The sequence below is a fragment of the Ochotona princeps genome, chromosome 22, assembly GCF_030435755.1.
Source record: "Ochotona princeps isolate mOchPri1 chromosome 22, mOchPri1.hap1, whole genome shotgun sequence".
Lineage (NCBI taxonomy): Eukaryota > Metazoa > Chordata > Mammalia > Lagomorpha > Ochotonidae > Ochotona > Ochotona princeps.
Genome location: NC_080853.1, coordinates 10033141 through 10059241, shown reverse-complemented (window position 1 = coordinate 10059241; position 26101 = coordinate 10033141). Strand labels below are relative to the sequence as shown.

Here is a 26101-nt window from a genome sequence, read left to right as displayed (position 1 = left end):
GGGAAGCCAGTCCTCAGGCACTTGTGGTTTTTCTTGGCATGAGTCACCCTGGATTCTATAAATCTTTGCTACGCGCTGCTTCCTCGGCCATTACAGGGCTTGGCCCCAGACCCTGTGCAGATAACAATAATCTATGACTGCCCAGTTCCTGATTACCACATGTAATGAAAAGAGTTGCTAAAATTGTAAAGCTTAGGGAAAATGACAAGGAAAAGAAACACCTGTACACATTCACTAAGGTGATCACTCCCTCTCCCCCCTCCCAGTACTTTCCACTTTCGGTTGATTGAATCCCTGTCCATGGAGCTCACAGGGATGATGGATAACTGTGTTCAGCTCCAGTAGATGACTGTCATTTGGAGTACTCCCCAGCCATCTGTGTAGGACCTACCAGGTACTAGGGGGCCTGGCATGAGCTTTCCACCTTATTCAGCATGAACCTGCTCATTGGGAACATGTGACCTTCACATTGGAATCTTTTATAGGAATCACTTTTGTAGATGTCAAACAGCAGTTCCAACCAGTGAGTCTGTTCAAGTCTCTCAGTGGGAATGATGCAGGCAGGAATTAGACCCAGACCCTGGCACCCCAGACCTGAGTTTACCCTTGATGGCCTCTTTGTACCCATGTCCATCCTTGGGGCACCTCATCTGGGGGGCACTCAGCGACTGTGTGCATGAAGTGGAAGTAAGCCAGCAGCTGGAGGCGAAGAGGCCCGGGTTCAAAGCCCTCTCTATACCATCTTGTGTGGGTCCTAGGGGTGGAGATCCTCTCACACCCTAAGGGAGAATCATACCCCTAGACCAACGAGCTACAGGGGTAGAGATCCTAACCCTTTAAACCTCCAAGGGGTTTGACATTATAACTGATGGTTCTGGTCATGGGAACCTGCACATTGTTCATGGACTAGCTGGGGAAGATTCCACCAGATGGGGGAGGGGACACAGGCCCTGGCACCTGCCAGCTCGGATGAAAAAGAGGCAGGGACACTCACCTGCAGGATCTGTTCTTGAACAGCTCTGTTGCATCTGCAGGCCTTCTGGCTGATCATCCACCTGCTAATCCCAACTGCTACTTATGCAGTCCCTGCTGTGTGCTCCACCGCTAAGACCACAGGTCATGCCTGGCCCCAACCACCCAGCGACCTCAAATCCAACCCCAGGGAACTGCTACCTATTTGCAAACTCTTCCCATGGGGTCATTCTAGAAAAGACCCCCGAGTTTCTGTTTAGGAAGCTGGGAGCTCTGGCCCTGGTCCCCCGGTCCCAGATGGGAGGAGTGGACAAGGGTCCGGCTGCAGCTGGTGGAGCTGCTGGCAGCCAGGAGTCCTTTAGGTTCCTGGTTCCCGCAGGGGCCAAGAATGACACCTGATCCCTGGAGATTGTGAAATGCCCTGAAGTGGCAGCCCGCCCGCGGTGCCCGCTGGGTTCGGCACAGCATTCCCACATACGCTACCCCCACCCCGGCCCGGCCCCGCCCTTGTCCCCCGCCCCCCTCCCGCCGCGCGCACCAGGTTATATCCCCCCCACCGGTCGCGACCCACACCTGCGCCCCGGCCCGGCTTAGCACCATGCCTGCCCCTCGCCTCGGCTGGCTCCTGCTCTCCGTCGCCCTCCTTGGGCTGCTGCTGCTGCTGGTCGACTTCCCTCGGGTCTCAGGTGAGTGGGGCGGGGAGAGGCCGGGTGCCCGGAGGGGCTGAGCCAGGCGCACCGGGACCCAGCCAGGCGGAGGCGTAGCCGCCGGGGCTGGACAGGTAGGGGATTCCTGGGGCGGAAGAGGGAAGGGCCGGTGAAGACTGCAAGGTGGGCGCCCGAGAGACCTAACGGCGGGGACCCTGGAGCCAGAAGAGATGGGGGAGATCACTGTAGTTTAAAATTGATGTCGCGGTGGGGTTCTCGGGGCCAAAGGCGGAGTCTGGCTGGAGATGCGAGAGGGAGCAATGAGTACACACCAGGTGCCTAGAAGGTCAGGTGAGCCTGCCCTGAAGGTCTGAGTTTTGAGGGCTCTGATCCAAGAATTGGGAAGCCCCTGTGTTCGCGGGTTTTTTGTTTTGTTCTGTTACTCTCTTTCCTGGAGGTGCTGCCCTCTGGGGAGTGCCGACAGTGAAATTGCCTCGGAGGAGAGGTTTGGTGCGCTCCGAGCGCGAAGGTGGTGTCCTCCAGCCGCGGGCTCTGATGGCTCCCACCCCCGCCAGGCACAGGAACCGACAAGCCCGGAGTGTGCCCCCGGCTGCCGCCTGACCTGAACTGCACGCAGGAGTGCTTGGCTGACCAAGACTGTCCCGAAAATCTCAAGTGTTGCTCGGCGAGCAAATGCGCCTCCATCTGCTCCATACCCAATGGTAAGCCCGGGAGGTCCCTCGCGTGGTCAGCTGTTAGGGGGCCCAGGGGACCGGAGCACCTGCACCATTCCGAGGGAAACAAAGGCGGCGCAGAAGCGCAGTCCTTGGAGGAGGGAGGCCCTCAGCCTCTGCGTGAGCAGGACGAGCTTCCGGGTGCAGGCAGCCTGGGGACCCGGGACGGCCGCTTCTTCCCGAGGCCCCCATCTGGAGCCTGCAGGGGAGGAGTGGGAAGCCACTGGAGCCTGGAGGTGGGGAGGGGGCCGGAACTGGGTCGAGGCCTGGGGCACTCATCCCTGGGAGCCTCCCCCTCTGGGGTGTAGGGGTGGGGTAGGGGTAGAACTGGCCTGTGGCCTGGAAAAGGAACTCCTGGATTTAGAATGGACCTCCTGGACCTGCCAAGGTTATCTGAAATATGTGGAAGGGGCAGCAGCCAGAGCAATGTCCTTGCCCACGTGATTCTCATAATAACTCTAAAACAAGGGGAAGGGCAGGGAAACTAAGGCACCCCACACTGGGTCATCATTGTGGCTGAGGCCGCTGGGGGCCGAGGCAAGGGTTGAAGCGCAGGGACTCTGCTCAGCCCTGCACTCTGCCATGCAGCACTTGTGAAGTGCGAGCCGCAGGTACTGCCCACTCAGGCTGCCCTTCACTCATGAGAGCGTGGACGTCCAGGGCTTAGACTCCTGCCTGCCATGACCCTCCTGATCAAGCGACCAGGCTCCTTCTGGGAGAACTAGTGTGTCCACCTCTATGGCTCTTGTAGGAGCTTCTTGATGCTGTGTGATCCCTCAGGAGTTGGGTGAAGGAAAGTGGTCAGAGGGGAGAGGGTTCTGGGAGACTTCTGCCTCAGGCCGCAAACTTAGACAATAGCAGAGCTGTGACTCAGCGATGGGGGGGAGTGTCCTGGCATTGCAAAGCCTCCTGGGAGATGAAGGAGGGGGCTTGGAGGCAGTCTTCATGCTCCCTCACCTCCCACCCAGATCAGATCAGCACGCTTTTCCCCACCCACATGGTGTTGCTGTTGGTAGGGCCTGGGCCACTTTCACTTTTCTGCAGCCGCCCTGCTTACCTCTCCTTGTCTTTTTGCTGTGCAGAGAAGAAGGGCTCTTGCCCTAAGTTGGACTTCCTCCAGCTTGGCATCTGTCATGACACGTGTGCGGAGGATAGCCAGTGTCCAGGCCAGATGAAATGCTGCCTCAATGGCTGCGGGAAGGTGTCCTGTGTCACACCCAACTTCTAAGGTAGGTGCGGGGGGGTGGGCAGTGAGGCATCGACACCCCCGTGAGGATCACTGTGTGACCGACACCCCCCCCCCCCCGCAGTGCATTGCACCTGTCCACTTCTCTGCATTCCCGAATGTTCACTGAGCATCTAGTGTGTACCACTCTGGGTGCCCGAGAAGCTCTGCAGATGGAAGAATCAGTGTAGATACCTCTGGGGGTGATAAACTGAACCCAGCAGCTGGCTGCAGGAGGCAGGAGAGTTGACCCCCACCGTCACCGGAGAACTGGGCTGTGCAGGATTGGTTTGGTGCAGTCCAGCCGGTTTGAGTGCCTGAAGAGTGTGGGGCCCTCGCTGTGTGATGGGACAGGGCTAGGTGTTGCTATTTCCAGAGGTGCTGACACTCAGAGGAAAAGATGGCAGCGCCTCGCGGTCTCCCCGTATGCATGTAAAGAAATAGCACGATGAAGTCATACAGTTCAGATGAGGAAGTAAAGGAAAAAAACAAGGGGAGTAAATGCTTTGTCAGTCCACTGGGTGACCTGGCACCAAGCTGCTGGTCTGTGCCAGGTGCTAGGACAGATGGGTGGCTACCAGCCGTGCCCTGGGCTTGTGGTGTGGTGGCTGAGGAGTATGAGTGGACAACGGTCAACCGCCAGGGCTGCAGGGAGCAGGAGGAGATGTGACCCACATGGAGTGGGGAGAGGGTACTGCTGAAGGAAACATCTGGGAAGGCTTCCTAGAGGGGCAGTCCTGAGCAAGTCCTGAATGACAGGTGACAAGCAGGCAGTCTGGTGAAGTGCAATGGACTAGTTGCTTCAGGCAGAGGGGACAGAATGGGCAACAGTGTAGAAGTATCCTTTGGTTGGGGGTAGGTGTCAAGTGCTGCCTTCAACACTGCAAATGAGCTTACAGCTCACTTCAGTGGATGCAGGAGAGGTGTGTGTATAAGGTCCTGTGTTTGTGATGCAAGGTGCTCCAGGGGCCGTAGAGGGAACCTTGGGCTCCCCAGGGCCCAGAGCCCATGATGCCATGTGTCTACTTCCCAGAGTGTCCCGTTACAGGAACGGGCAGGTCAGTCAGGAAGGCTAAGCTCCGATGTGTACCCAGCCTTTTCACAGCATCAGTGACTTTGCATGTGGAATGGGGCCAGATAAGATCTGTTCAACCAGCCGATCCCCACCTCGCCTGAGGCCAGAGGATGAGATAGAACCTAAGGATGGATGACTCACTAGAGCTTTGCAGGAAGCTCATACCAGCCGGTTGGACCCAGGCTATTCCCAAGTGTGTCCTGGGATGCTCTGCAGTGGAAGAGATGAGTCTCAAAGCTGCAGAGTAATGCACGCAGAGCCGCCCCAAGGCAAAGCTGCCCCAAGGCAGAGCCGCCCCAAGGCAAAGCTTGGGGTGGGGTGGGGTGTTGTGTTGGTCCAGCCGATGGCTACTGACTACCATTTCCTTCCTCCAGCTCCAGCCAGCAGCAGCAGCCCAAGGAATGGCGAGGAGAAAGGTATCTGCCTGGCTCTGGCTCCAGCCCAGCTGCCCTCCCCTTTTGCCGGCCTCTACATTCCCTCCAAGGCGGACCACAGCTTTTCCCCCTTTGCCGTGAATAAAGCGACTGCTTTCAGCACTGTGTGACGTCAGCACATGTTCTTTTCCTTTTGCTCCCATCTCCCCTGAGTTGGGTTGAGGTGGGCGGAGGGTGGGAGCAAGCAAGTGCTCCAGACTCCAAGTCCTGAGAGGCATAAGTTCTGAAACAGTGGATGTCCTGCACGACCAGTCCCCACACCAGCCATGACTGCCACCCCCAAGCTCCTCCTTCCCCAAAGCCCTTGCCCTGCTGTGCCCCTGGAACTCAGAGTTGGGTTCTTCCCTGTACCTACACGCCCCCAGCTGATGTGTTTGGTGTCCATCTGCAGCCCAAAGGGTGGTGTATGGCAACACCCCTTGGGAATCGGGCATCTGCTCGGTGGGGCAGGTACAGCTTTGGGTTGGAGCGAGAGTAAGGAGGGACGTGAGCAAGCTGGAACTGAGAGCACAGACGGATACAGATGGCCCAAGCTGAGAAGGGCTAGTGTCACCAAGGGAGCAGCAGCAGCAAGGCCACAGGAAGGAGGTGGTGTGTGCACATGTACGTGTGCATGTTCACGTGTAAGTGTGCAAGTGTGTGTGTGTGTTCATATCCCAAATGATCCACTTCCCATCCAGCTCCCTGCTTATGACCTGGGAAAGCAGCAGAGAATCTTACAAGCCCTTGGGCTCCTGAGACCAAGGGGAAGCTCCTGGCTCTGGATCAGGTCCACTTTGGCCATTTGGGGAGTGAACCAGCAGATGGAAGATCTTTATCTCTTTACTCTGTATATTTACCTTACAAACAAAATAAATACAGCTTAAACTCACACACACACACACACACACACAAATAACCATAGTCCAGGAGGCAACATTGTGGTGCAGTAAGGTTAGTTGTGTCCTGGGATGCCAGCTTCCCACGTGGGTGCTGGGTCAAGTCCTGGCTGTTCCGATTCCTAGACAGCTGCCTGCTGATGCCCTGGAAAAGCAGCAGAGGATGGCCCAAGTGTTTGGGTCGCTACCACCCACATGGAAAAGCCAGATGGAGTTCTTGGCTCCTGGCTTTAGCCATTTAGGATGTATACCAGTGGGTGAAAGATATCTTTCTACTTCTGTAACTCCTTCAAGTAAATAAATAACTTTTTTCACAGTACAATGATTGATCCAATACTATTATCAAATCTGCAGAGAAGATCAGCTACATAGTTTGTGAGATGTAGCACAAGATGGAAATGTGAAGCCCCTTGGTCAACCAGCTCGAAAAAATATATGAGATGTTTCGTGACATCCTGGTGCTTTGTCAGGATTGTTCTTTCCAGGGTACCCCAGCTGGCTCCATGGCCCCCGGTACAGTGTCTTGGGCTTTAATTTGTCTGTCCTTCCACCCAAACAGCTTTCCAATGCAGCAACTCTCACTCCAGGTTTGCTGTCATGCAGGCACTTGGGTACTTGTCCTTGGAGGGACCAGGCACTGTGAGCCTTGAGTTGTCACCTGGGAAACCAATCAGAAAAGAGGAGATTCAAGAACTGACACTTGTATTTTGCAATATGGCCTTTTTATTGGTTCAAAAAAGGAGGTCTGAAACTCCCAAAACTTGGATAAAAGCAAAACAGCTTTTTTTCTTTCCTTTGAATTTTCCTTACTACCATGATTATCCTAGTTCAGTCTGTCACATCCAAGTGATGTCACAACCTTCACACTCCACCCTTACATAATTTCAGTCTCACATCTGCTTCAATCCGTTTAAGAAGACAGACTTCAAGCTCGCACTTGAGCCTTGTGTGACTGTAGCAAGCTCGTCTTGGTGCTAATTGGACATCTAAGACAGCCCTATCCTCCCCTCCTGGTGTTCCAACCCTTAGTCATCTCCTCCTTGAGTGGAGATGGGCCCAGGGATCTAATGAGAAATGATGTACAGAAAAAGGGTGAGACATCTCTCCTTGATGAGGTTGCAAAGCTGTGATTTCTCTTTTTTGCTTATGCCTTCTGGCTTTTCTAGTGTGCTTGTGTTCGCTGACCAAGCAGTTGGCCGTGCTGAGAGCTGCCATCTGGAGGTATTTGCTTGTCATGGGCCTGGGGACAGCTCTCTGGCCAACAGCCCGTGAGGAACTGAATCCTTCCACTGGCCATGAGAGTGGACCGGACATCTCCTGTTGAGCCGTCAGATGAGATCGCAGCCCCAGCCAGTCATCGCTTTCCTGCTTCCTTCTAAGAGTCCCCAAAGGCAGAGACCTACATAAATCTCGCCCAGACTCATGATTCATGAGATCTGGGTGATAGTAAGTCTAGATTTTTAAAGATTGATTTATTTTTATTTGAGAGTCAGATTTACACACAGAGAAGGAGAGACAGACAGACAGATAGAGATCTTCCATCTGCTGACTCACGCCCCAAATGGTCCCAACAGCTGGAGCGGGGCCAATCCGAAGCGTCCCATCTTACAGTGTCACGTGGGGTCCTGGCTTCTCTGCCTTTCACACAACTTCCTGAAAATGCAACCAGGAGACAGTGGAGGACAGTTAAATCTCCTGCCACCCATATGGGAGACCATGATGGAGTTCCTGGCTCCTGGTTTGGGCCTCATCCAGCTTTGTTTGTTGTAACCTTTAGGGAAGTGAACCAATTGATGGAAGATGTTCTCCTTCTTCTATTGCTCCATCTTTTAAATAAATAAATAAATAAATAAATAAATAAATAAATAAAGCAAGCAAGCTCTTTTTTTTTTTTAAAGAGTAGTTCTCATGAACTACTCAAAAAAGAATGAAAATAAGCTTAGGAGGATGGACAGACTAAAGAGGGGCCAGCGTTGTGGCATAATGGGTTAAGCCACGACCTGCAATACCTTCATTCTATATGGGTGCCTGTTTGTGTTCCAGCTGTTCCATTTCTCACTCAGCTGCCTGCTGTTGGCCTGGGGAAGCAGCAGAGAATGGCCCAATGCCTAGGCCCCTGTGTCCATGTGGGAGAGCCTTGTGATGCTCTTGGCTCCTGTTTTTGGCCAAGCCCACTCCTGAACACTATGGCCATTTAGGGAGTGAATCAGCAGCTGGAAGATCTCTTTCTCTCTCTGCCTTTAAACAGATAATTGGATAAAAAAATAAATCTTTAGGAGAAAGATATCCGGGTAGATCTTGAGATCTCCAACAAGATTGGAAATAAGGTTAGGAGAATGGATGGAACAAGGAGAGTGTGGCTCGTAGGTCGCTGGATGTGCATCACACACCTCTGATGCGTCACCTCACCTGAGTCCCTGTTGCTCCCTGAAGGCGGGATGAGGCTATCTGTTGTTGCTGATGCAGCCATCACACGAGTTCTCCATCCTCTTTTCCTCGTGTAACAACTCCGGATGCAAGAGAATGATTGGCTGAGCCTAAGCCTAGTCTTCGTGTCTGAGCAGTGCAGGCGGCTGCTTTGTCTCAGCTGCAATCCTCTCCTACACTCTCCTCTGTGGTGCTGCGAATGACATTCTATATACTCGTTTTCCTCACGCTTTCACCAGTTTGCTTCTAGGTAGACTCTGTGAATTGAAAATATTGAGAGGAAACTGGCAGATAAAGTAAGGAAAGAAGCAGTGTTGGTCCCACTTCTGCTTCTGCTTCTTTTAGCATCTCTCTAGCAACAGCAAAAATTACACCTTCAGCATCTTCAAACTAGTCCACTGCACCGACAACTATGCCTTTAGCTTTGTTACTGACTTGCTGCATGGTCTTGGCTAGTCTGGTTCCTGTTAAGAGCAGCCATATATTTCCAAACCATCCAAACTTCCCTCTGGGCAGCCCTGAGAAGAGACTGAAGCAGAGAAAGATGGAGGGTCCCAGATGGCATCAGAGAAGAGCTAAAAGATTCCACCTGAGATCTAATGGGCCAGGTGATACAGAAACAGTTAATAATAAGGCGACCCAACACTCTCCAACCCACGGAGCTCCTTTGAGTCAAGGGATTCCTGAGCTCAGCCCTGGGGGCTCTGAGCTCCTTGCCTAGAATAGCTGAGCAGATATTATCAACCACAGGGCACATTCAGGCTATTTTCAAGAGCCTGTTTGTCCCTGGGTCCCTAGCACAGAATGATTCTGTCCTAGTCATTCAAGTATGTCAAGCCCAATCAAGAACCAGACGTACCGAGGAAATCAACCAGCACTCCGTGCTTATCAGATTGCACAGGGTTCCCAGGGAAGCTGAGATGCTTAGGGATGCACCCTTCCATCCCGCCCTACCCCAACCAGGGCATGCCTCCAACAGGTTAAAATGGAGCATCAGATTTGATTTGATTTGATTTTTTTAAGCCTAGTTGTGTACCTTCCTACAGGATGAGACTATTGATGTTTTTCTCTGCAACTGGTCTGGTTCTTTAGGAGGCAAAGGACCTGGGAGGCCTCAGGACAATAGTCTAGCTCTCACACAGTGTGGGGGCCAGAGCAGATGTGGTCAAAGCCACACACCAAGACAGCAGTGACCCTTCCCTGATCCTTTCAGTGATCGGAACATTTTTCCTTAATGTCCTGTATTTCTTTTTTTTTTTTTTTTAAAGATTTATTCATTTTATTACAGCCAGATATACACAGAGGAGGAGAGACAGAGAGGAAGATCTTCCATCCGTCCGATGATTCACTCCCCAAGTGAGCCGATGCCGGGACCAGGAACCTCTTCCAGGTCTCCCACATGGGTGCAGGGTCCCAAAGCTTTGGGCCGTCCTCAACTGCTTTCCCAGGCCACAAGCAGGGAGCTGGATGGGAAGTGGAGCTGCCGGGATTAGAACCGGCGCCCATATGGGATCCCGGGGCTTTCAAGGCGAGGACTTTGGCCGCTAGGCCACGCCGCCGGGCCCCTGTATTTCTTTTTATTGGAAAGGAAGATTTTGTATAGAGAAGGAGATACAGAGAGAAAGATATTCCATCTGCTGGTTCACTCCTCAAATGGCTGCAAGGCCGAAGCTGAGCTGATCCAAAGCCAGGAGTAAGAGCCTCTTCCATATCTCCCATGTGGGTGCAGGGTCCCAAGGTAGGAAGACAGGTAGAACTCCATCTGCCTTTTCACTCCCGAAATACCTAGCTAGGGCATCAAATCAAGATAGTCTGATGTGGGATGCAAGGCTGTGCTGCCCTGACAAGCCCCTGTGGCAGGGTTCTCCTCCTAATCCTGGCCCCCTTTGTCTTCCCCCATCCTTCAGACCTGCTTTCCACGTTCCCCAAGGCTTGCTCCTTCGCCTCCTGTCACTCCTGCTTCCCTCACCCTTCCCTTCCCCTCAACTGCCAATTAGTTTGATTGCATAAATATATGCTATATATAAGTGTTGAAATAGCACAGTCTAGATTCCTATTAACATGTAATAATTGTGAATATTTACTAGGTAGAATATGCTATTTCAACGCTCATATGTAGCATATACTTACCAACTCAAGATGATTAACAGTTGCATTTCCTTAGTGTTTATACTTGGAGCCTTCGAGTTTATGTTTTTTTTTTTTTTTTTTAAGATTTACTTAACTCTTATTTGAAACGCAGATTTTACAGAAAGAAGGAGAGACAGAGAGGTCTCCCATCTGTTGGTTCACTCCCTAATTGACTGCCAGAGCTAAGCTGATCCATAGCTGGGAGCCAGGAGCATCTTCCAAGTCTTCCATGTGGGTGCAGGGTTCCAAGGCTTTGGGCCATCCTCTAATGCTTTCTCAGAGAACAAGCAGAGAGATAGATTCAAAATAGAACAGCCGGGACACAAACAGGTGCCCCTATGGGATGCTGATGCCACAGGGCAGGGGTTTAGCCTCCTTGCCCCAGTGCCAGCTCCTCAAGCTCCTTTCTTCAGCAAAGATTTAGCGTGTGCTGGTGAACCCTAGTCACCCCACCATGCTGTGGAACACTAGTGCAATTCGAGTTATTTAACTCTCTAAAATTTGCAATTGGTATAATTGAAGTCAGATGCTCTTGTGTGTGTGTGTGTGTTCATGTTTGTATTTGTTTTTAAGGGAGCCCCTGAATTCTCAGCTCCTGATGAACTGTATTACATGAACCCTGTGTCTGCTCTGGTTTCCTTCTTGGGCCCTGGTGCTTCTTCTCTACCATGACATGTTCCCTGAAAATTGCTGACAGGAAGAGAGCACCTGTGGCTTCCTGCCGTCACAGATGGGAATCGTTCAGACGTCACACAGAGCACTTTATTACAGAGAACTGATGTTATCATAGGGATCAACCCAAGTCCCCAAAGCTGAAGAGATAGGGTCTGACACCAGCAAGGGCTCAAGGAATGAAGGGTGTTGTGTTTGAAGGGAAGTTGAGCAGGCTGCAGGGGTTGGTGGGGAGAGGGAGCAGCAGGCCCTGGAGTTCAGTTTTGGAGCAGCCAGGGTCTTGGCAGCTGGAATTCGGCCAACAGAAGCCTGCACAGAGTATCTGTCTGGCAGAATTGTGCATCAAATCCTGGAGGTTGTTCCAGCTCCTCCTTATCCGAGCCAGCGATACGAGTCTACGAGACAGCAGAGCAAAGCGTCAGAGTCTCAGATCCTGGTCGCCTTAGGACCCCAACCTTACAGCTCACAGGTGAAAGACGGGGGGGGGGGCAGTCGTTAAATTTTCTTAAAGGAAGAGAAGATGGAGGTGAGATGACGTGGAGGCTTCCCAAGTACTCACACATTCTGCTCTAACCAGCAGAGTGCAGTTCACGCTGCAGGACAACAATTAATGGCGCCCCCACCCCCATTCTCACAAGGTCTTGATTTGGCCCACAAAGTATCGTGGTTGCCCTGGCTGCTAGTCACTCTAAAAGCAAAGAGGATTGGGGACCAGGCTTGGTGAAGAGATTCCTATGATGAATTTCCAGTGGCTGGTGCCTAGCACAGGGCTGCCTCCTTCTGACTGGATCTGGAACACTCCATGGCTTCATTGCCAGCTCTCATTTGCCGATTTCCCTTTGCCATCCATCCCATCCCCTTCTTCCCCTAAACACCCTTCAAGTTGCATTCTCACCTCCTCCCCAGAGTTGGTTTTGTCAAGTCCCGGTCCCACCCACAAGTGATACATCTAAGCCAACACTGAGGTGTCAGGGTGCTCCTTGTGGGTGAGGGCTGCTGGGACCCCTGGAACTTACTACTCTCCTGACAGATGACCAGGCAGATAGCTTCCGTCTGGAAGTTGTTATTGTTCCCTTGGCAACCTCCGTAGATAAATTGGGTGCAGATATCTTTTTCTTTATTGTACCACCAGCGTGGAATGAAGGCCATGCAGGGGCCGGTTTCCTTTGGCATGCTGCACACATCTGCAGGGCGATCACAGGGTGGGAGCCGCTGTTGGGGTGCCCATCTCTCTACCCCCTCCTCCCCTTTCTCGAGCTACTGCTGTTTTTCTCTAGCGTTCTGCTCCCAATTCAACATGAACTTTGGCCATTGACTCCATAGTCCTTGACATCCTCACCTATTAAGATAGGAACATAAAATTCCGCCCTGCTGACCCCACAGGGCAAGGAACAGATGCAATGATAGCACATGACCTCTTTAACTGAGGCTGAAGGGCTAGAGCTTAGGAACGGGCCTTTCCTGTAGCTTCCTTTCTCTCCTTTCTGCTGATCGCTTCATTCCACCAGAACCCAGAAAGTTCTGCCGCCTTCTCCAGGTCTCCAGCTTTATCTCCCTCTCTGGCCATCCCCAACACCCACGCTTTCATATTCTAAAACTGGGAGTGTTTATTCCGTGTCTGTTTCATATCCTTCCCTTGCTAGGCAGGTGCACACACACCTATTCATTCTGCAGAAGCCTTCCCAAACTTCAAGTCTTGTGTGATGTCTTTTCCCATCCACTCTTCATCCGTTGGCTTTTGTGAATTGCTTCCTTATCTTGCACACATTGCTCGTCCCTGTATAGTGACTTGTTCATGTTTTCGACCTCTCCACAAGACACATGAGGCTTTCATGGTGGAGGTAGTGTCTTAGGTCGCCTTGCTACAAGCAGTCCCTGGCAGGTTATTTGGCACAGAGCGGCTGCTTCAGGGCTGTTCACGATGTTAAAGAAAAGCCCAAAGTATCCTGCAATCAAAGCTGCACCTACTCAGCAAATGTGCTCTGTGAGGGACAAATGCAGTGCCTTAGAACCTCAGCATCTGTGGCCCAACAAACAATAGTTATCAAAATGCCCAACGTTGTTCTTGGCACCTGACATATGTTAACACGCCGTCATATGTAGTAGGTCCTTTTACTGTTCTCACTATTTAGATGAATGAACTGAGGCTTGGGGTGGCACAGCCAGTTTGTCGAGATCACAGAGTTGTTGGAGACCTGAATGCAGATTGTCCATTGCTCTTATGATTAAGACCAGACTCCTTAGCCCTTCCCCTCGCTCTCCTCCAGCACTCCTGTTCCACAGGACCTATCCACATACGGTTAACTTCCGCCTGGAAGATAGTCCCCTGCCATTGTGGCCTCGGTCTTCAGTATATTTCCTGGTCTGGGTCATACATTCCCTTTCCTGTAAAACTTTTCCTGAATACAATAAGTGACACCTGCCAGGCATGTTAGAGGAACCAATGAATATTTGCCCTATGAGTAATCCTGGGTGGTTTTATTTAGAGACCAATGACATGGGAAGAGGAAAGAAGAGTGTGCTAGGTTTAAGGTGATTGGGGAAAGGATCCTGGATTTACATAGAGACCTAGAGAAGAAAGGTAGGAAACAAAGCAGCTCCTGTGCCTGTCTCTGATAGCCATCCTGGAATCAGACAGGATGTTGACATCTGCTGGAACTTCAGTGGTTTTTTCGGCATCACAGAAGACCATCGACATAGAGACCCTGGTGGGGGGGATCACATTTATGTCACAGAGGAGGAGATGATGGTACAGAAAGGGGAAAAGCCACTCCAAACATGTCACATAAGGACAGAAGATGAAGAGGCCAAGAAAACCAATCTCTCCAAATCCAGCCTGGGGCGAGTTTGTGTCAAGCAGAACATTCACGAAAATGCAAAATCAGAGACAAAGGGGAGGGGACTGTTGCAAGTGGGGACAGAAGGAGAGGGACCTGGGGGTACCTTTTCGGAGGTCTAGACATTTCTTCCCACAGTTGAACAGGCAGCACTTCATCTTGTCCGGGCAGTGTCTGTGCCTGGTGCACTCACTCCTCTCCTGGACTTCACATTTCACTCTGATGTTGGGACATGTCTCTAAGGAAGGGGAGACACACTCCCTTGAGGCCTTGAGAGAGGCCACACCCTTCCTTCCCACACCAGGGCACCACCAGAGCTAGAGGGGCTTCCTTTCAAATATCGCCTGTCCCTGGAAGATGGTGGCCTACAGGAGCTCAACATTTTTACAGCACTGCCCACATCTGCAACCCTATTAACAAGCCATCAATTGATTCCCACCTTCCAACCCCCAACACCTCCCCCTATGGCCAATAAACTTCCAGGGAGAAGATTCCGGGGTAACATAGCCTTGGGGGGCGCTGTAGCTCTCTGTGATTAAGTTCTTCACATAGCCAAGTTTTTTAATCCTGTACAATCTTTTATACAGCAGGTACTCTATCTGAATATTGGTTTCCTTGTTTTCTCAAAGGACTGTTTTGAACTCTGATGCAGCCAAGTTTTCAAAGGCATTTTCAAGTTGCTGGGGGCACAATAATGATGACTATCCTGGATACGGAACTTGCAATGCCCTTGTTCATTGATCCATACTCATCAGTGTAACTATATGCGTAAGTCATATTGCTATGCACAGTCTGTAAACAGAGGAATTGGAATCTGAATGGAGGGAGGTTGGGTGAGCTTGCCCAGGGCTACATCATTGCTGAGGAACAGAGCCGGGGCTGAAGGTGGAGTGTGTGTATCCTGAGCAGCAACTTCCAACATCGCTTTTGAAGTGCTCAGTCAGCTCGAGTGCCTCTTTGTATCCCAACATCCCACAGATTTCTGGAGACAGTTCTCTACCACAGTGGCCCTCTGTGGGTGTGACTGCAGGTGTGTGTGTCACAGGGAACAACTTGAGAGCCCTTCAACAGGAGGAGTTGGAGCTGAATGAGAGTGGTGCTGGGCAGTGGAAGCTGTCCTGTTCGAGGCAGAGTCCCTTAGCTTTCACAGTTTCCACACAATCCATTTCACAAGCTCCAGGTTTAGGCACCTCCAGGAAGAGCGCCTTGGGATCACGGCAGTTCAGACTAAGGGTACTATGTCTGCCAAGGGCATCTTACAGGAGGAAACAGGCTGAAGGGATCACTCCTATCATTTCCCCTCTTCCCTGGCCAGAACCCAAAGCTGAATTGGGGAATGCACTCTGTCTGCCCCTGAGAAATTGTTCTTTGTGTCCCCGACTCCCAAACCCCATCAAGCCCCTTTTCTCCATTGCAAGGGTCAAGTCCCCATTACTTACTGATAAAGAACCCTGCCACCAGCCCAGATTCCTGGATCCCTCCTAGGAGGACGAGTGGTACCAGGATCGGCAGAAGTCCCAACAGTTCCATTTTAGGAGGTACCAGCCTTGCAGGTGGCACCTCAATTATCACTCAGCAGTTCCTGTCTTTGAGCTTTGGATGCCCTGGGGCCACCCAGGACTCTAGGTCCTATCCTGGAGACCGGCCAGCTACAATCATTCACTGGGGAACACCAAGTCCCTGAGGCCCATCAGTGGGCATCCGTGGCACCTGCAATACCAACCCTGGGGGAGGGGCACTGGGCAGGCAGCTCCTAAAGCTTGTAGTTGAGGCTCTCTGGTCTATCAGGGTAAGCAGCATGCCTCAGCTGAGGCTTTTCAGATTTTCTTAGCAGAAGGGGGTGAGCAAGGTCAGAGTCTTCCTTTCCCTGGGGAAGAGGGGGGTTTGGATGGCAAGAGACCCTCAGTTCTCTCCCTAAATTGTTTATTTATTTTACTTGAAAGTCAGAGTGACACCCAGTGTGTATGAGAGAGAGAGATCTTCCATCTGCTGTTTCAACCCCAAACAGCCACAATGGCCAGAGCTGAGCTGATCTGGAGCCAGGAACTTCCTCCTGGGTCTCCCACATGGGGAGAGGGACCCAAGGATTTAACCTGTCCTCTGCTGCTGCCTTTCGAGGCCATTAGGAGGGAGGTGAATTGGAAATGGAGCAGCTGGAACATGAACCAGCTCCCATGTGGGAGGAAGGTGCTACAGGCAGAGCGTTAGTTGCTACACCACCACATGGGTGCCACTCTTTAGCTGGACTGTTCTCCTGACATGCCTACAGTTTTGTTTCATTTCTCTCCTTTTCATGCTTCTCTGTGTTTTTCACTCTGTGCTCATCTTTTTTCCCAGTGAGTCTCGTCTGGGCTTGTTTCTACTTGCCTTCTCTTTCTCTTCTGTAGTTCTCCCGCTCCTCAACTTTAGGCACTGCCAAAGAATGAAGATGCTTCCATGAGTTGTATGCAGGGGAGCTCATAATTGACTCCTCTCTGGGCTGAATCTCCTTGCCCTCTCCTTACCTCAGTTCCAGTTGGCAGGAGGAAGAGGGGGATGGCACAATGGAGAACTAGGCTAATCCTCTGCCTTGCAGTGCCAGCTTTCCATATGAATACCAGTTCGTGTCCTGGTTGCTCCATTTCCTATCCAGCTCCCTGTCTGTGGTCTGGAAAAGTGGAGGAGGATGGGACTCTTCACATGTGTAGGAGAACAGGACAAAGTTCTTGACTTCTGGCTTTGGACAGGCCAAGCTTTGGCCACCACGTCCGTTTGGGAATAAACCAGTAGATGGAAAATCTGTCTCTTCTCTCTGTAATACTGCCTTTCAAATAAAATAGATCTAATCTTTTTTTAAAAAGTACATAAACAAACAAAAATTCCTTTATTGATTCCTTTATTGCCTTCCCAACCGAAAAAAACAAGTCTTTAGAAAATAAGTGATTTAGGCGCCTGGCATGATGGCTTAATTCTCCCCTTGCAAGCACTGGGATCCCATGTGGGTGCCGGTTCATGTCCTGGGTGCTGCACTTCCCATCCAGCTCCTTGTTTATGGCCTAGGAAAGCAGCAGAGGATGGCACAAAGCCTTGGAACCCTGCACCCATATGGGAGACCAAGAGGAGGCTCCTGACTTCTGATCAGCTCAACAATAGCGGCCATTGTAGACATTTGAGGGACTGAACCAGTGGCTGGAAAATCTTCTTTCTCTCCTCTCTGTAAACATGCCTTCCCAATAAGAAAAAATAAATATTTTAAAAAAGATAAACAAAGCAAATCATTTTTGAAACAGAAATTCCAGATTGAACTGAATTTTCCGAGACTGACCAAGTCACAGGGCTTGGAAAGCAGGGACAATATTAAAGCTCACAGAAATTCTTCTCCAGTGGACTCTTAATCCTGAGAGTTGCAAGCCATATTCTTGCCTGCAGGTGGGATCATACAGCATTTGACTTTGCGTGTGTGGCTTCTCTCTCTCAGCATAATGCTTTTGAGTCTCGTCCATTGTGTAGCAGGTGGTAAAACTGCATGGTTCCTTTGCATGGCTGAATAGCACCCAGTGAATGGACAGACTCCCACCACAAGAGGTAGGGTCCTGACCTCCCTCAGTGGATTTTCTTGGGCTCTCTATCAGCCAGAGTGAGGCACCCAGTGGGGCGCAGGACTCTGTAGGTACACAGGCACACTGGAGACTAAGGAAGACAATTAGAGGTGTGTTTTATCCGTTCCTTAGAGGGTCCCTGGTGGGACTGAGCCATGGTCTCCCTCAGAGGTAAGCAGTTTGTAGTGGATATATCTTTTTCCTAGCTCATCTATTTCTTCCCCATTTTGGGCTTTCTGGATGGTCTCAAATAAACCACATGCACCCATACCCTTATCCCAGGGTCATTCAAACAGAGATGATCTCCTTGCCTTAAAAGGATCTTGCAGGGTTTATTTTTCAGAAACAAAGGGGTATGTCTCCGCCCCTGGATCACTCACCTCCTGAGGTTCTGCTGGTACATGTCCCCTTGAATGATGTCCCTAAAGGTCTCAAAGATTGATTCACATACCACAAAGTGCAAACAGATGTGGATTAATCAGCCTCAGGGTCATAGAGCTAAGCCAAGAACTTTATTTGGGGGAGGGAGGGGATTGGGGCATGCACAGGGACAATGAGCTGGCTCAGAAAGTGGGAGACAAAGGGACGAGGCACAGAGCGAGAATCCCAGTGGCAGGTGTTGTGCATGAAAAGAGACTGAGATGGGGGGAGGCGGACAGTGCCTGGGGTTTGGTTTGGGGAAGAGAGAAGGTCTTGGGCGCAGAGTGTGGAACAGCTGACATCGACCTATTGCATCCGTCAGTGTCCCAGACAGAGCCTGGTGCGTGAGTCACATCCTGGTGGCTGCTCCAGCAAGTCTCCATGCAGGAGCTAGGTACCTGCGGAGAAGGCCATGGTTAGATGTGACTGGGCATCTTATCAGCTTCTATTAAGAGTTTGAAGCTATGTTGGTGCATTTGGGGGGGCGGGCAAGATCACAAGTGGGCTTGCTTTGGGGGAGCTTTTGGTTTCCTTTAAAGATAAATGAATGGGAGCGGATCTTAGGCCAAGAGCCACAGTGCGGACACAGATGACCCGGAAAAGCTGGTTGCTCAGTGTCCAGTGTTCAGCTGGATATCCGGTGCTCTTTCTGTTATGGTCCTCTGAGGTCCTACCACCTCTGCACCTCCCTCCATGGCTCCTCGCCAGCCCTGAGTCACTCCATCTTCATCCTCAAGTTCCCAGAAAACCACCCCGTCTACTTCTGGGAAAGATGTATCTTACACTCCCACCTCCATTCCAGCTGGGGAGCTGGATCGGCAGCACCAGGTTTGCCAAGGACACAACAGGTGAGCCAATGCCCTCCTCCACCCCCCAACTCACCTGTTTTCTGGCAGGCATTCTGGCAGATGGCTTGGGTCTGGAAGTTGTTGTTGTTTCCCAGGCAGCCACCATAGATGAAGTTGTAGCAAGTGTTGTTTTCCTGACTGTACCACCAGCGGGGAAAGAAAGCCATGCAGGGGCCCGAGTCCTTTGGTAACTGACATACATCTGCAGAAAGACCCCAGAGTTGAGACCTCGGCATGCCCACCACAGCAGCCAGTAGCTGCCATCACTTCCCCGGTGACCACCACTGACGAAGCAGAGTCCTGTTCCTGTATTATGGCATGCAAAAGTGCATATCTCTATCCCTGGAGAGGGGGCCGTGGTAGATAGAATTAGTAAAGATGACATCCAAATAGAGGAGAGTGGACCCCAACCCAGGATGTCCTGATATAAAAAAGGGTTGAGTTTGAACAGAGACACATGCATGAGAAACACACTGCATGAACACGTAGGTAGAGTTCAGGGTGATGAGTCCACAAACCAAAGCTAGCCAGCAACCCACAAAGAGCCAATAGGAACCAACCCACGACACCTTGCTCCAGGCCTCATGACTGGCAGTACTGTGAGAGGATCTACTCTTGTCATTTAAACCTCCAGCCTGTACTATCAGCAGCCAGCACATGGGAAGAGGTTCCAGCTAAACTGAACATCACGCAAGGCTAACGCTGCACAGCTAGACAATGAAGTTCTGCTGACTCACCTCTTAGTGGCTCACCCCTCTGCTAGTTCCTTTCTTTTAAGTCTCAGTGTCCTCTGTCCTCCTCCATCCCCTCAGCTATCCCTCCAGCCCAACTGAGCAGTTTCTTTCATAGTCCTATTTCATGATCTGTAGGCATAACTTCACCTGATGAAGACCCTGCACCATCTCATTGGATTTCTATAAGTCAAGGTGAGAGTCTTCCATCTGGTCAACCCAGTCTGGCTTGTTGGCTTCTCAACACCTCCTTAGAGTCTTCTTCCTTCATGTTGGATGCATACTCCCGGTCTGCTTTCCAATCTCTGGTGGCCCTATTATCACTCCTTTCTGTGCCAGCCCCTGTGCCTGCAAACATCCACCCACTTTTTACCTGAGACATGACCCTCATTCTGCACTAAACTCCAGGCTTGTGTTCTCAGAGAAGCTTTTTCTAACCTCTTCTGTCTACAGTGAACAGGTCCAATCCTACTATGGGTCTCACAGGCAAACAGTAAGTGTGACAAATGAACACAGAATCCTGGGTGGGTTTTGGAGGTCCAAAGACATGAGGACAGATTGAAGAATGTAGCAGAAAAGGAAAAACCCACTAGGGACCAAGTTGATAGGGACCAAGCAAGGCTTCCCGGTGCAAAGTTGGATCTTCCCAACTACAAAGGCAGCCAGTCTGGAATGAAAAACTAACAAACCAAAAGAAATATAAATTGTGTAATTGATCACTTGTATCAGCAACGTTGGGTAGGAACAGGCAGCTGGCACTCAGAAACTCTAAGAGTGGAAGGTAACCAAGCAACCAAGAAGCAATAGGACCCAACCCCAACTCTTGTGGCCACCAGGGGCTTGGGGGATTCAGCTGCCCAGGTAGGCCTGATGGGTACAGGCCACATTAGGGTTAGTAATGAAAAGTGAGTTCCAGGTCTCCCAAGTGCAGCCATCCGGCCCAGAGCCCAGTGACCTGGAGGACTGTACTCACTCAGGTTACAGCAGGTGAGACGTTGGCCATTACCTTGTTGGAGGTCCAAGCATTTCTTCCCACAACTGAACATGCAACACTTCTTATTGCGCTCACATGGCTTGGTCTTGGTGCACAGGTCCCTTTCTTTGAATTCACATTTCTCTCTGACTCTGGGACATTTACCTAAGGAAGGAGAAGTCTTCCAACCACAAATCTTGCAGGGTACAATGCCCACCCTTCTCCAGCCCCAAGACAGGTTTGCCCTCACTTCACTCCTTCCCAGGGTGCCTTTCTTTCAGGGTGCTTCTTCAGGTATCTCCCAGCACTCCCTCTGGACCAACTCCCCTGCTACCTTCCTGCCTCGGTCTTTCCTCCCACCCCAGTGCCAGCCCCCTTTGGCAGCGTTCTTCAACCACTTGTGATTCCTTTTTGGGAGTGAGTGCTGCCCTGAGCAGCATAGGACCCGTAGCAGCGTGCTTGGCTGTCATCGTTACATCCCAACAAGCACTTCACAGCTGTTACAAGCAAAAAAGACTTGAGCCATCGCCCTGTGGGCTGCAGGGAAGCGGCCTGACTGAGAGCCACAGGTTTAAGTTGATCTGGTCATTCAGCTTTGCTGAGAAGTCCTTGCTGGAGACTTCCTCTAGGGGGCGATGTTCTGCAGCTCCTGGTCTGCCATTTCTCTTCTGAACCCTCGTTGTTGTCACTTGTTTTTTTTTGTTGTTGGTTTTGTTTTGTTTTTGTTTTTTGTCATCACTTGTTTTTAAAGTTTTTATCAAACGAGTAAATGTCACATTTTTCATCCTCTGCCCATCCCTCTCCTCCTCCTCTTTTCCTATCTTTCCCTCCCTTTATTTTCTACCATATTATTAAAAAGACATATTCATATGCTTCAAAGTAACAGGCATAACATTCCAATAATAAAGATATCACCACACAGCAGCAGAATAAAAAGAAAAATATGAATCTTCTATGGTTCAGAAGTATAGACACAGGCTGTGAGCTGCAGTTACCTCCCGGTATGCTTGTCTCACTTAGAGATGACTTTGTGTCTTCTGTGTAGTAACTGCCACAGATCCAAGAGAACGTGTGATATTTGCCCATTCGGCACTGTCTCATTTTACCAGTGGTTTTCAGGTGGATCCCTTTGGTTGCAAAAGGTTTCATACTCTCCATGGCTGAGTAGTGTTTCATAGTGTACATGTTCCACATTTTCTTTACCCGCTTATCAGTTAATGGGCATCTGAGTTGGTTCCTTATCTTAGTTATTGTGAATTGGGCTGCTATAAACAGGGGGTACAGATAACTCACACGCAGATTTCATTTTGCTTGACTGTTTTCCCAGGAGTGCGATGACTGGGTCATATGATAGATCTGTTTTCAGATCTCTGAGAAATGCCCATACTGTCTTCCATAGTGGCTGCATCAGTGACGTGTCCATGTGGAAACCTGGCTTGGCCTTCCAAATTGTGAGAAAGCAGCAAGACAGAACATCTAAAGCTACAGCTGTGGGAACTGATGCACTATGGATAAAGTAATATCAACTAACATCTGTTACATATTTGCAAGCCACACGCTCTACTTAGCATTTAAATGTGTTATTTAATCCCTGCAACAATCCAGTAAGGCAAATTTTATTAATAGCCCCATTTTACAGATAAGGAAACAAGCATGCGGAGTTTAAATATCTTGCCTGAGCTTACATAGCTACCAGGATTTGGATTCGCTAAAATTTTTTTTAAATCCATTCTCAGAAATTTCTATTTTAAATCAATCATTTCATTATTGCCACTACATAGTCATGAAGCACTAGTGTCTTAGCTTTGAAGATACTTCTAGAAACTGTCCTTTTTCCAAAGTCAAGGAACACTTTGGAAGAACCCAAGAGAAGTTAGAGATGGTAATCTAAGAAACAAATATGTTTTTCTTGTGGGATAGAAGTTCTCTTAGATTTCCCATATTTCTATGACCCTTGCATCTTAGAGCCTGTCTTTCCCCCTGCCACCCACTTCAATGGGGGGATGAAATCAGAGGATCCCTGGATCTGGCTTCCTGCACCCACAGAAGGGATCACCCAGGGAGGAATCCTCCGGACATCTCCCTCTTCTCCCATCCTAGGGCTGGGTCTCATGCAGCGGAACACAACCTCAGGTCTAAGGAATCATGTCCTGTTCCATCCTCCCAGCAGCTTCCCTCTCTCTAGGATAAGGGTGGAGTCGCTGTACTTACTGGGAAAGAACCAGTCACTCAGCCGTAGCCCCTGGACGTTCACCAAGAGGATGGACAGCAGCAGGATGCTCAGAAGTCCCACGGACTTCATTCTGAAGAAGGGTTGTCTAGTCTGGTGTTTCCAGAACATGGAAGCTTCTGGCTACCTGGATCCTGCTTATTTCTTCAGTGGCCAATTCTTTTGGATATGTGAACTGGAGGCGAGCCAGCCACCCCCTTTCTTGCTGGGAATGCCAAGTTCTCGAGGTCAAAGATGGAATGAATGGACATTCATAGCCCACAGCTCCAGGGGAAGGTCCTGCTATTGGCTGGTTCCTCAGTTTTAATCCTGTGGGGGCTGCACTGGGCTAGGCCTTCTGGTCAACCAGGGGGAGTGAACAGAGGCTTGTCTTACACTTGGCAGGCTGTTTTAGAAGATTATACCACCATTGCACGTGTTCTTGTTGACAACTTAAGAAGTCATCAAACTCTTCGTTCATTGCCCAGTTCCCATGCACACGGACACACTCCTTGTTTTTCTCTTATACTGTGATTCTATGTATCTCTCCATATCTCTTTGAATTTTTTGTGTCATTTTTCCCCTTCTTTCTGTGGGCCTCCCATGTTTTCTCCCACAGTTTCCTCCTGTCTTATTTCTTCCTTTTTATCTTCTCTTCGGTTCAGCGCAGATTCTTCAACAAAGACTCCAAAGTCAAGATGTTCCCAGAGAGTAACATGGAGGAAGCATCAGGCTGATAACACAAAGACGTTGTCAAAGCCACATTGACTTAGAGAGTGGGAGAGAAGTCACAGCTTGTAGAGAGCATCCACCATCCAGTGCTAACCCCTCGCCCTCTTAGAAACGATGAGACAAAGAAACTCACCTGAGACACTTTCACTGAATTAAGATCAATAACACAGTAGCGTCACTGTATTTCCGGGTAGGAGGGAGGACCAGTAGAGAAGTTACTGGAAGGAGGGCCTCAGAAAACATGAGTATCTTTGTCACAGTCAAGGGAACCACAGCCCCAGCCACTCAGTGCTGGTAGAGAGAGATGCTCTTCAGAGAGCAAGTGTTTTCTGTAGGGGTCACATGTCCTTCCCCAGGTCAGTGTTGTTCCTATTGTACTGGGTTTTATGACTCAAATATTCACTCATACATGACAGACAGAAGCTAACAGGGCCAGACTTTCTGAAGCAAATGACTTCAGGGTCACAAAATTTAGGGTCCTAGCCAGCTCCCCCCATTTCATTGAAAATCCCATCCCATCGAATTCACAAACGCATCTGAAGGTGCTCCCACTAAGGGGTTAGGAGATAGAATGTCTGAAGAACAAACAATGCTCTCTTACTCTGCTTCCTGTAGTCTTCCAAACTCAGACACCTGCAATATCTTGCCTAAGAATACTGAGGACCATCGATCCCCTGACTTTAGTTTATAGATGAAAGTCGTAAGTCCCAGAGACACGAGGACGTTGCTGAAGGGCCCCACAGAGGGCAGGGTCAGAGAGAAGATTAAGAGGGAGCGAGGCATGGAGATTCTGGCTAGGGGACACTGGGGAATCTTCCAAAGGTTGACAGGGAAGTGATATGTCTTTGGGGAGTTGAAGATGGAGAGGACCCCTGAGTCCAGACAGGAAAAAAGGGACTGACTCGCACAGCCAGCACATTTTCACATGATCCCCAGGCCTTCTATTGAGGCTGGATCAGTTTCTACATAATTTTTAAATTAAAACTCCTTCTGGTTATTCTAATCCCATTATGTGCTGCCTGATGTCCAGGCCCTCTCAGCTGTCACACTTCTCAAGCAAGTAGAATGAAGTATGTCTTTGAGGGCTGGATGCATTGTGGCTTTTGGACCGTTATCCAACCTGATATCGCAGAGAAGACGGGATAAGGACCCACCTGGGACTCAGCTGTCCTTCCTACATCTCTCATCCAGGGTGGGCTACCCTCCCTTTGTTAAGTTCCACTTCTGTTCTGAGGCCAATCCTCTGCTCTGAATGGGAACTCCAAGGAGAATTCAGGTAGACTGGGCTTTGCCTGGCGCCTCCTGCTGTCCGTGAGACTGGCACCTGTGGCTTGATGTCACTCATGTTCTGATTCCCATCTCTGGCTCTCTACGTTGCTCTCAGTGTCTCTAACCAGATACTACATTGCATGTTTGTTCCCCTAGACTCTCTGAGATACATTAAATAGGTCTTTTTTTTTAAACATAGAACTTAGGATATGGATAGGCCCAGAATGAAGTAGATAGGTCGGCAGATGAGAGGATGCGTGGGTGATTGATACGACAGAGGTAGTGGATGGCTGGCTGAGTTGGTAGTAGTAGTAGAAGAGGAAAGCACGGGATTGGGTTAAACTGACTGCCAGGCTAGTGATGGATGAGTGAGTCTTTGGGGCAGACTGTTGGCAAGGTGGGTTAATGGAATGGTAGGTGAATGGAGAGGCAATGAGTAAAGACATGAAAAATATGTTGGTGGGCATGAACTAGAGAGGGGATAACTAAGAGGACTGCAGATTAAAAACTGGATTGGACAGTTGGATGAGTAGAAGGAGGATGAGATAAAACAATGGGTGCATGGATGACCACTGACTGGGAAAATGGGTAAGCTGGGAGACGTGTTAATGGAAGGAGAGGTGAGTGGGGATTGGGTTCCTGGGTGAGTGGTGAGAGGACAGATACACGAATATACAGACCGAATGGTTGGTGAATAGAAAGGCAGGTAAATATGATTGTGCAAATGAAATTGTTCACCAAAGTTAAAGACACTAAAATTACGTAAAGTACCATATACTCAAAATACAGAAAACACATCATTTTCATAAAAATGGGAAAATTCACAGAAGAGGAGGTAACACAGACTGTGAGATGAAGTACTGTTAAGGTATTGACTACACCACCATCCAGACACCTGGTCGAGATGCTTTTGAAGTCGAATTTTGCATAGCCTTTCAAGCACAGATTAGATACAGCATGAAAAAAAGTTCAGTTCAGAGAAGAGGTAGGTAAGTCTCCCGTGTTAGTTGTTTTGAAAGTGCTATGACCCATGGGGCTCGACACAGTAGCCTAGCAGCTAAAATCCTCACCTTGCATGAGCTAGGATTCCATATGGCCACCATTTCTAATCCCGGCGGCCCCGCTTCCCATCCAGCTCCGTGACTGTGGCCTGGGAAGCAGTCAAGGACAGCCCAAAGCCTTGGGACCCTGCACCCATGTGGGAGACCTGAAAGAGCTCCTGGTTCCTAGCTTTGGATAGGTGCAGTTCTGCAGCTTTGGCCATTGTGATCACTTAGGGAGTGAATCAGCGGCCAGGGGAAGATCTTCTT

The 26101-nt window shown here is 50.0% G+C and overlaps 2 protein-coding genes across 4 annotated transcripts; one reads left to right on the top strand and one right to left on the bottom strand.

Annotated features, from left to right (window-relative positions):
• Nucleotides 1-1501: 1501 nt before the first annotated feature.
• Nucleotides 1502-5189, top strand: WFDC2 (WAP four-disulfide core domain 2). The gene is made up of 4 exons (XM_004585856.3): nt 1502-1658; nt 2195-2341; nt 3436-3582; nt 5028-5189. Exons 1-3 carry the CDS (start codon nt 1571-1573, stop codon nt 3579-3581), a joined length of 381 nt encoding a protein of 126 aa, XP_004585913.1. The 5' UTR covers nt 1502-1570; the 3' UTR covers nt 3582; nt 5028-5189.
• Nucleotides 5190-11261: 6072 nt separating this feature from the next.
• LOC101520260 (WAP four-disulfide core domain protein 6A) lies at nt 11262-23209 on the bottom strand. 3 transcript variants are annotated; one of them, XM_058679586.1, is made up of 6 exons: nt 22793-23209; nt 20615-20746; nt 18912-19079; nt 14138-14269; nt 12211-12378; nt 11262-11589 (listed from the first exon to the last, which is right to left on the bottom strand). In XM_058679586.1, exons 1-6 carry the CDS (start codon nt 22920-22922, stop codon nt 11567-11569), a joined length of 753 nt encoding a protein of 250 aa, XP_058535569.1. In that variant the 5' UTR covers nt 22923-23209; the 3' UTR covers nt 11262-11566. The 3 variants fall into 3 exon arrangements, with proteins under 3 accessions (XP_058535569.1, XP_012782613.1, XP_012782666.1); XM_012927159.3 differs by lacking the exons at nt 18912-19079; nt 20615-20746; nt 22793-23209 and adding an exon at nt 15471-15629; XM_012927212.2 differs by lacking the exons at nt 11262-11589; nt 12211-12378; nt 14138-14269 and adding an exon at nt 18258-18427 and having other exon boundaries at nt 22793-23192.
• Nucleotides 23210-26101: the final 2892 nt, after the last annotated feature.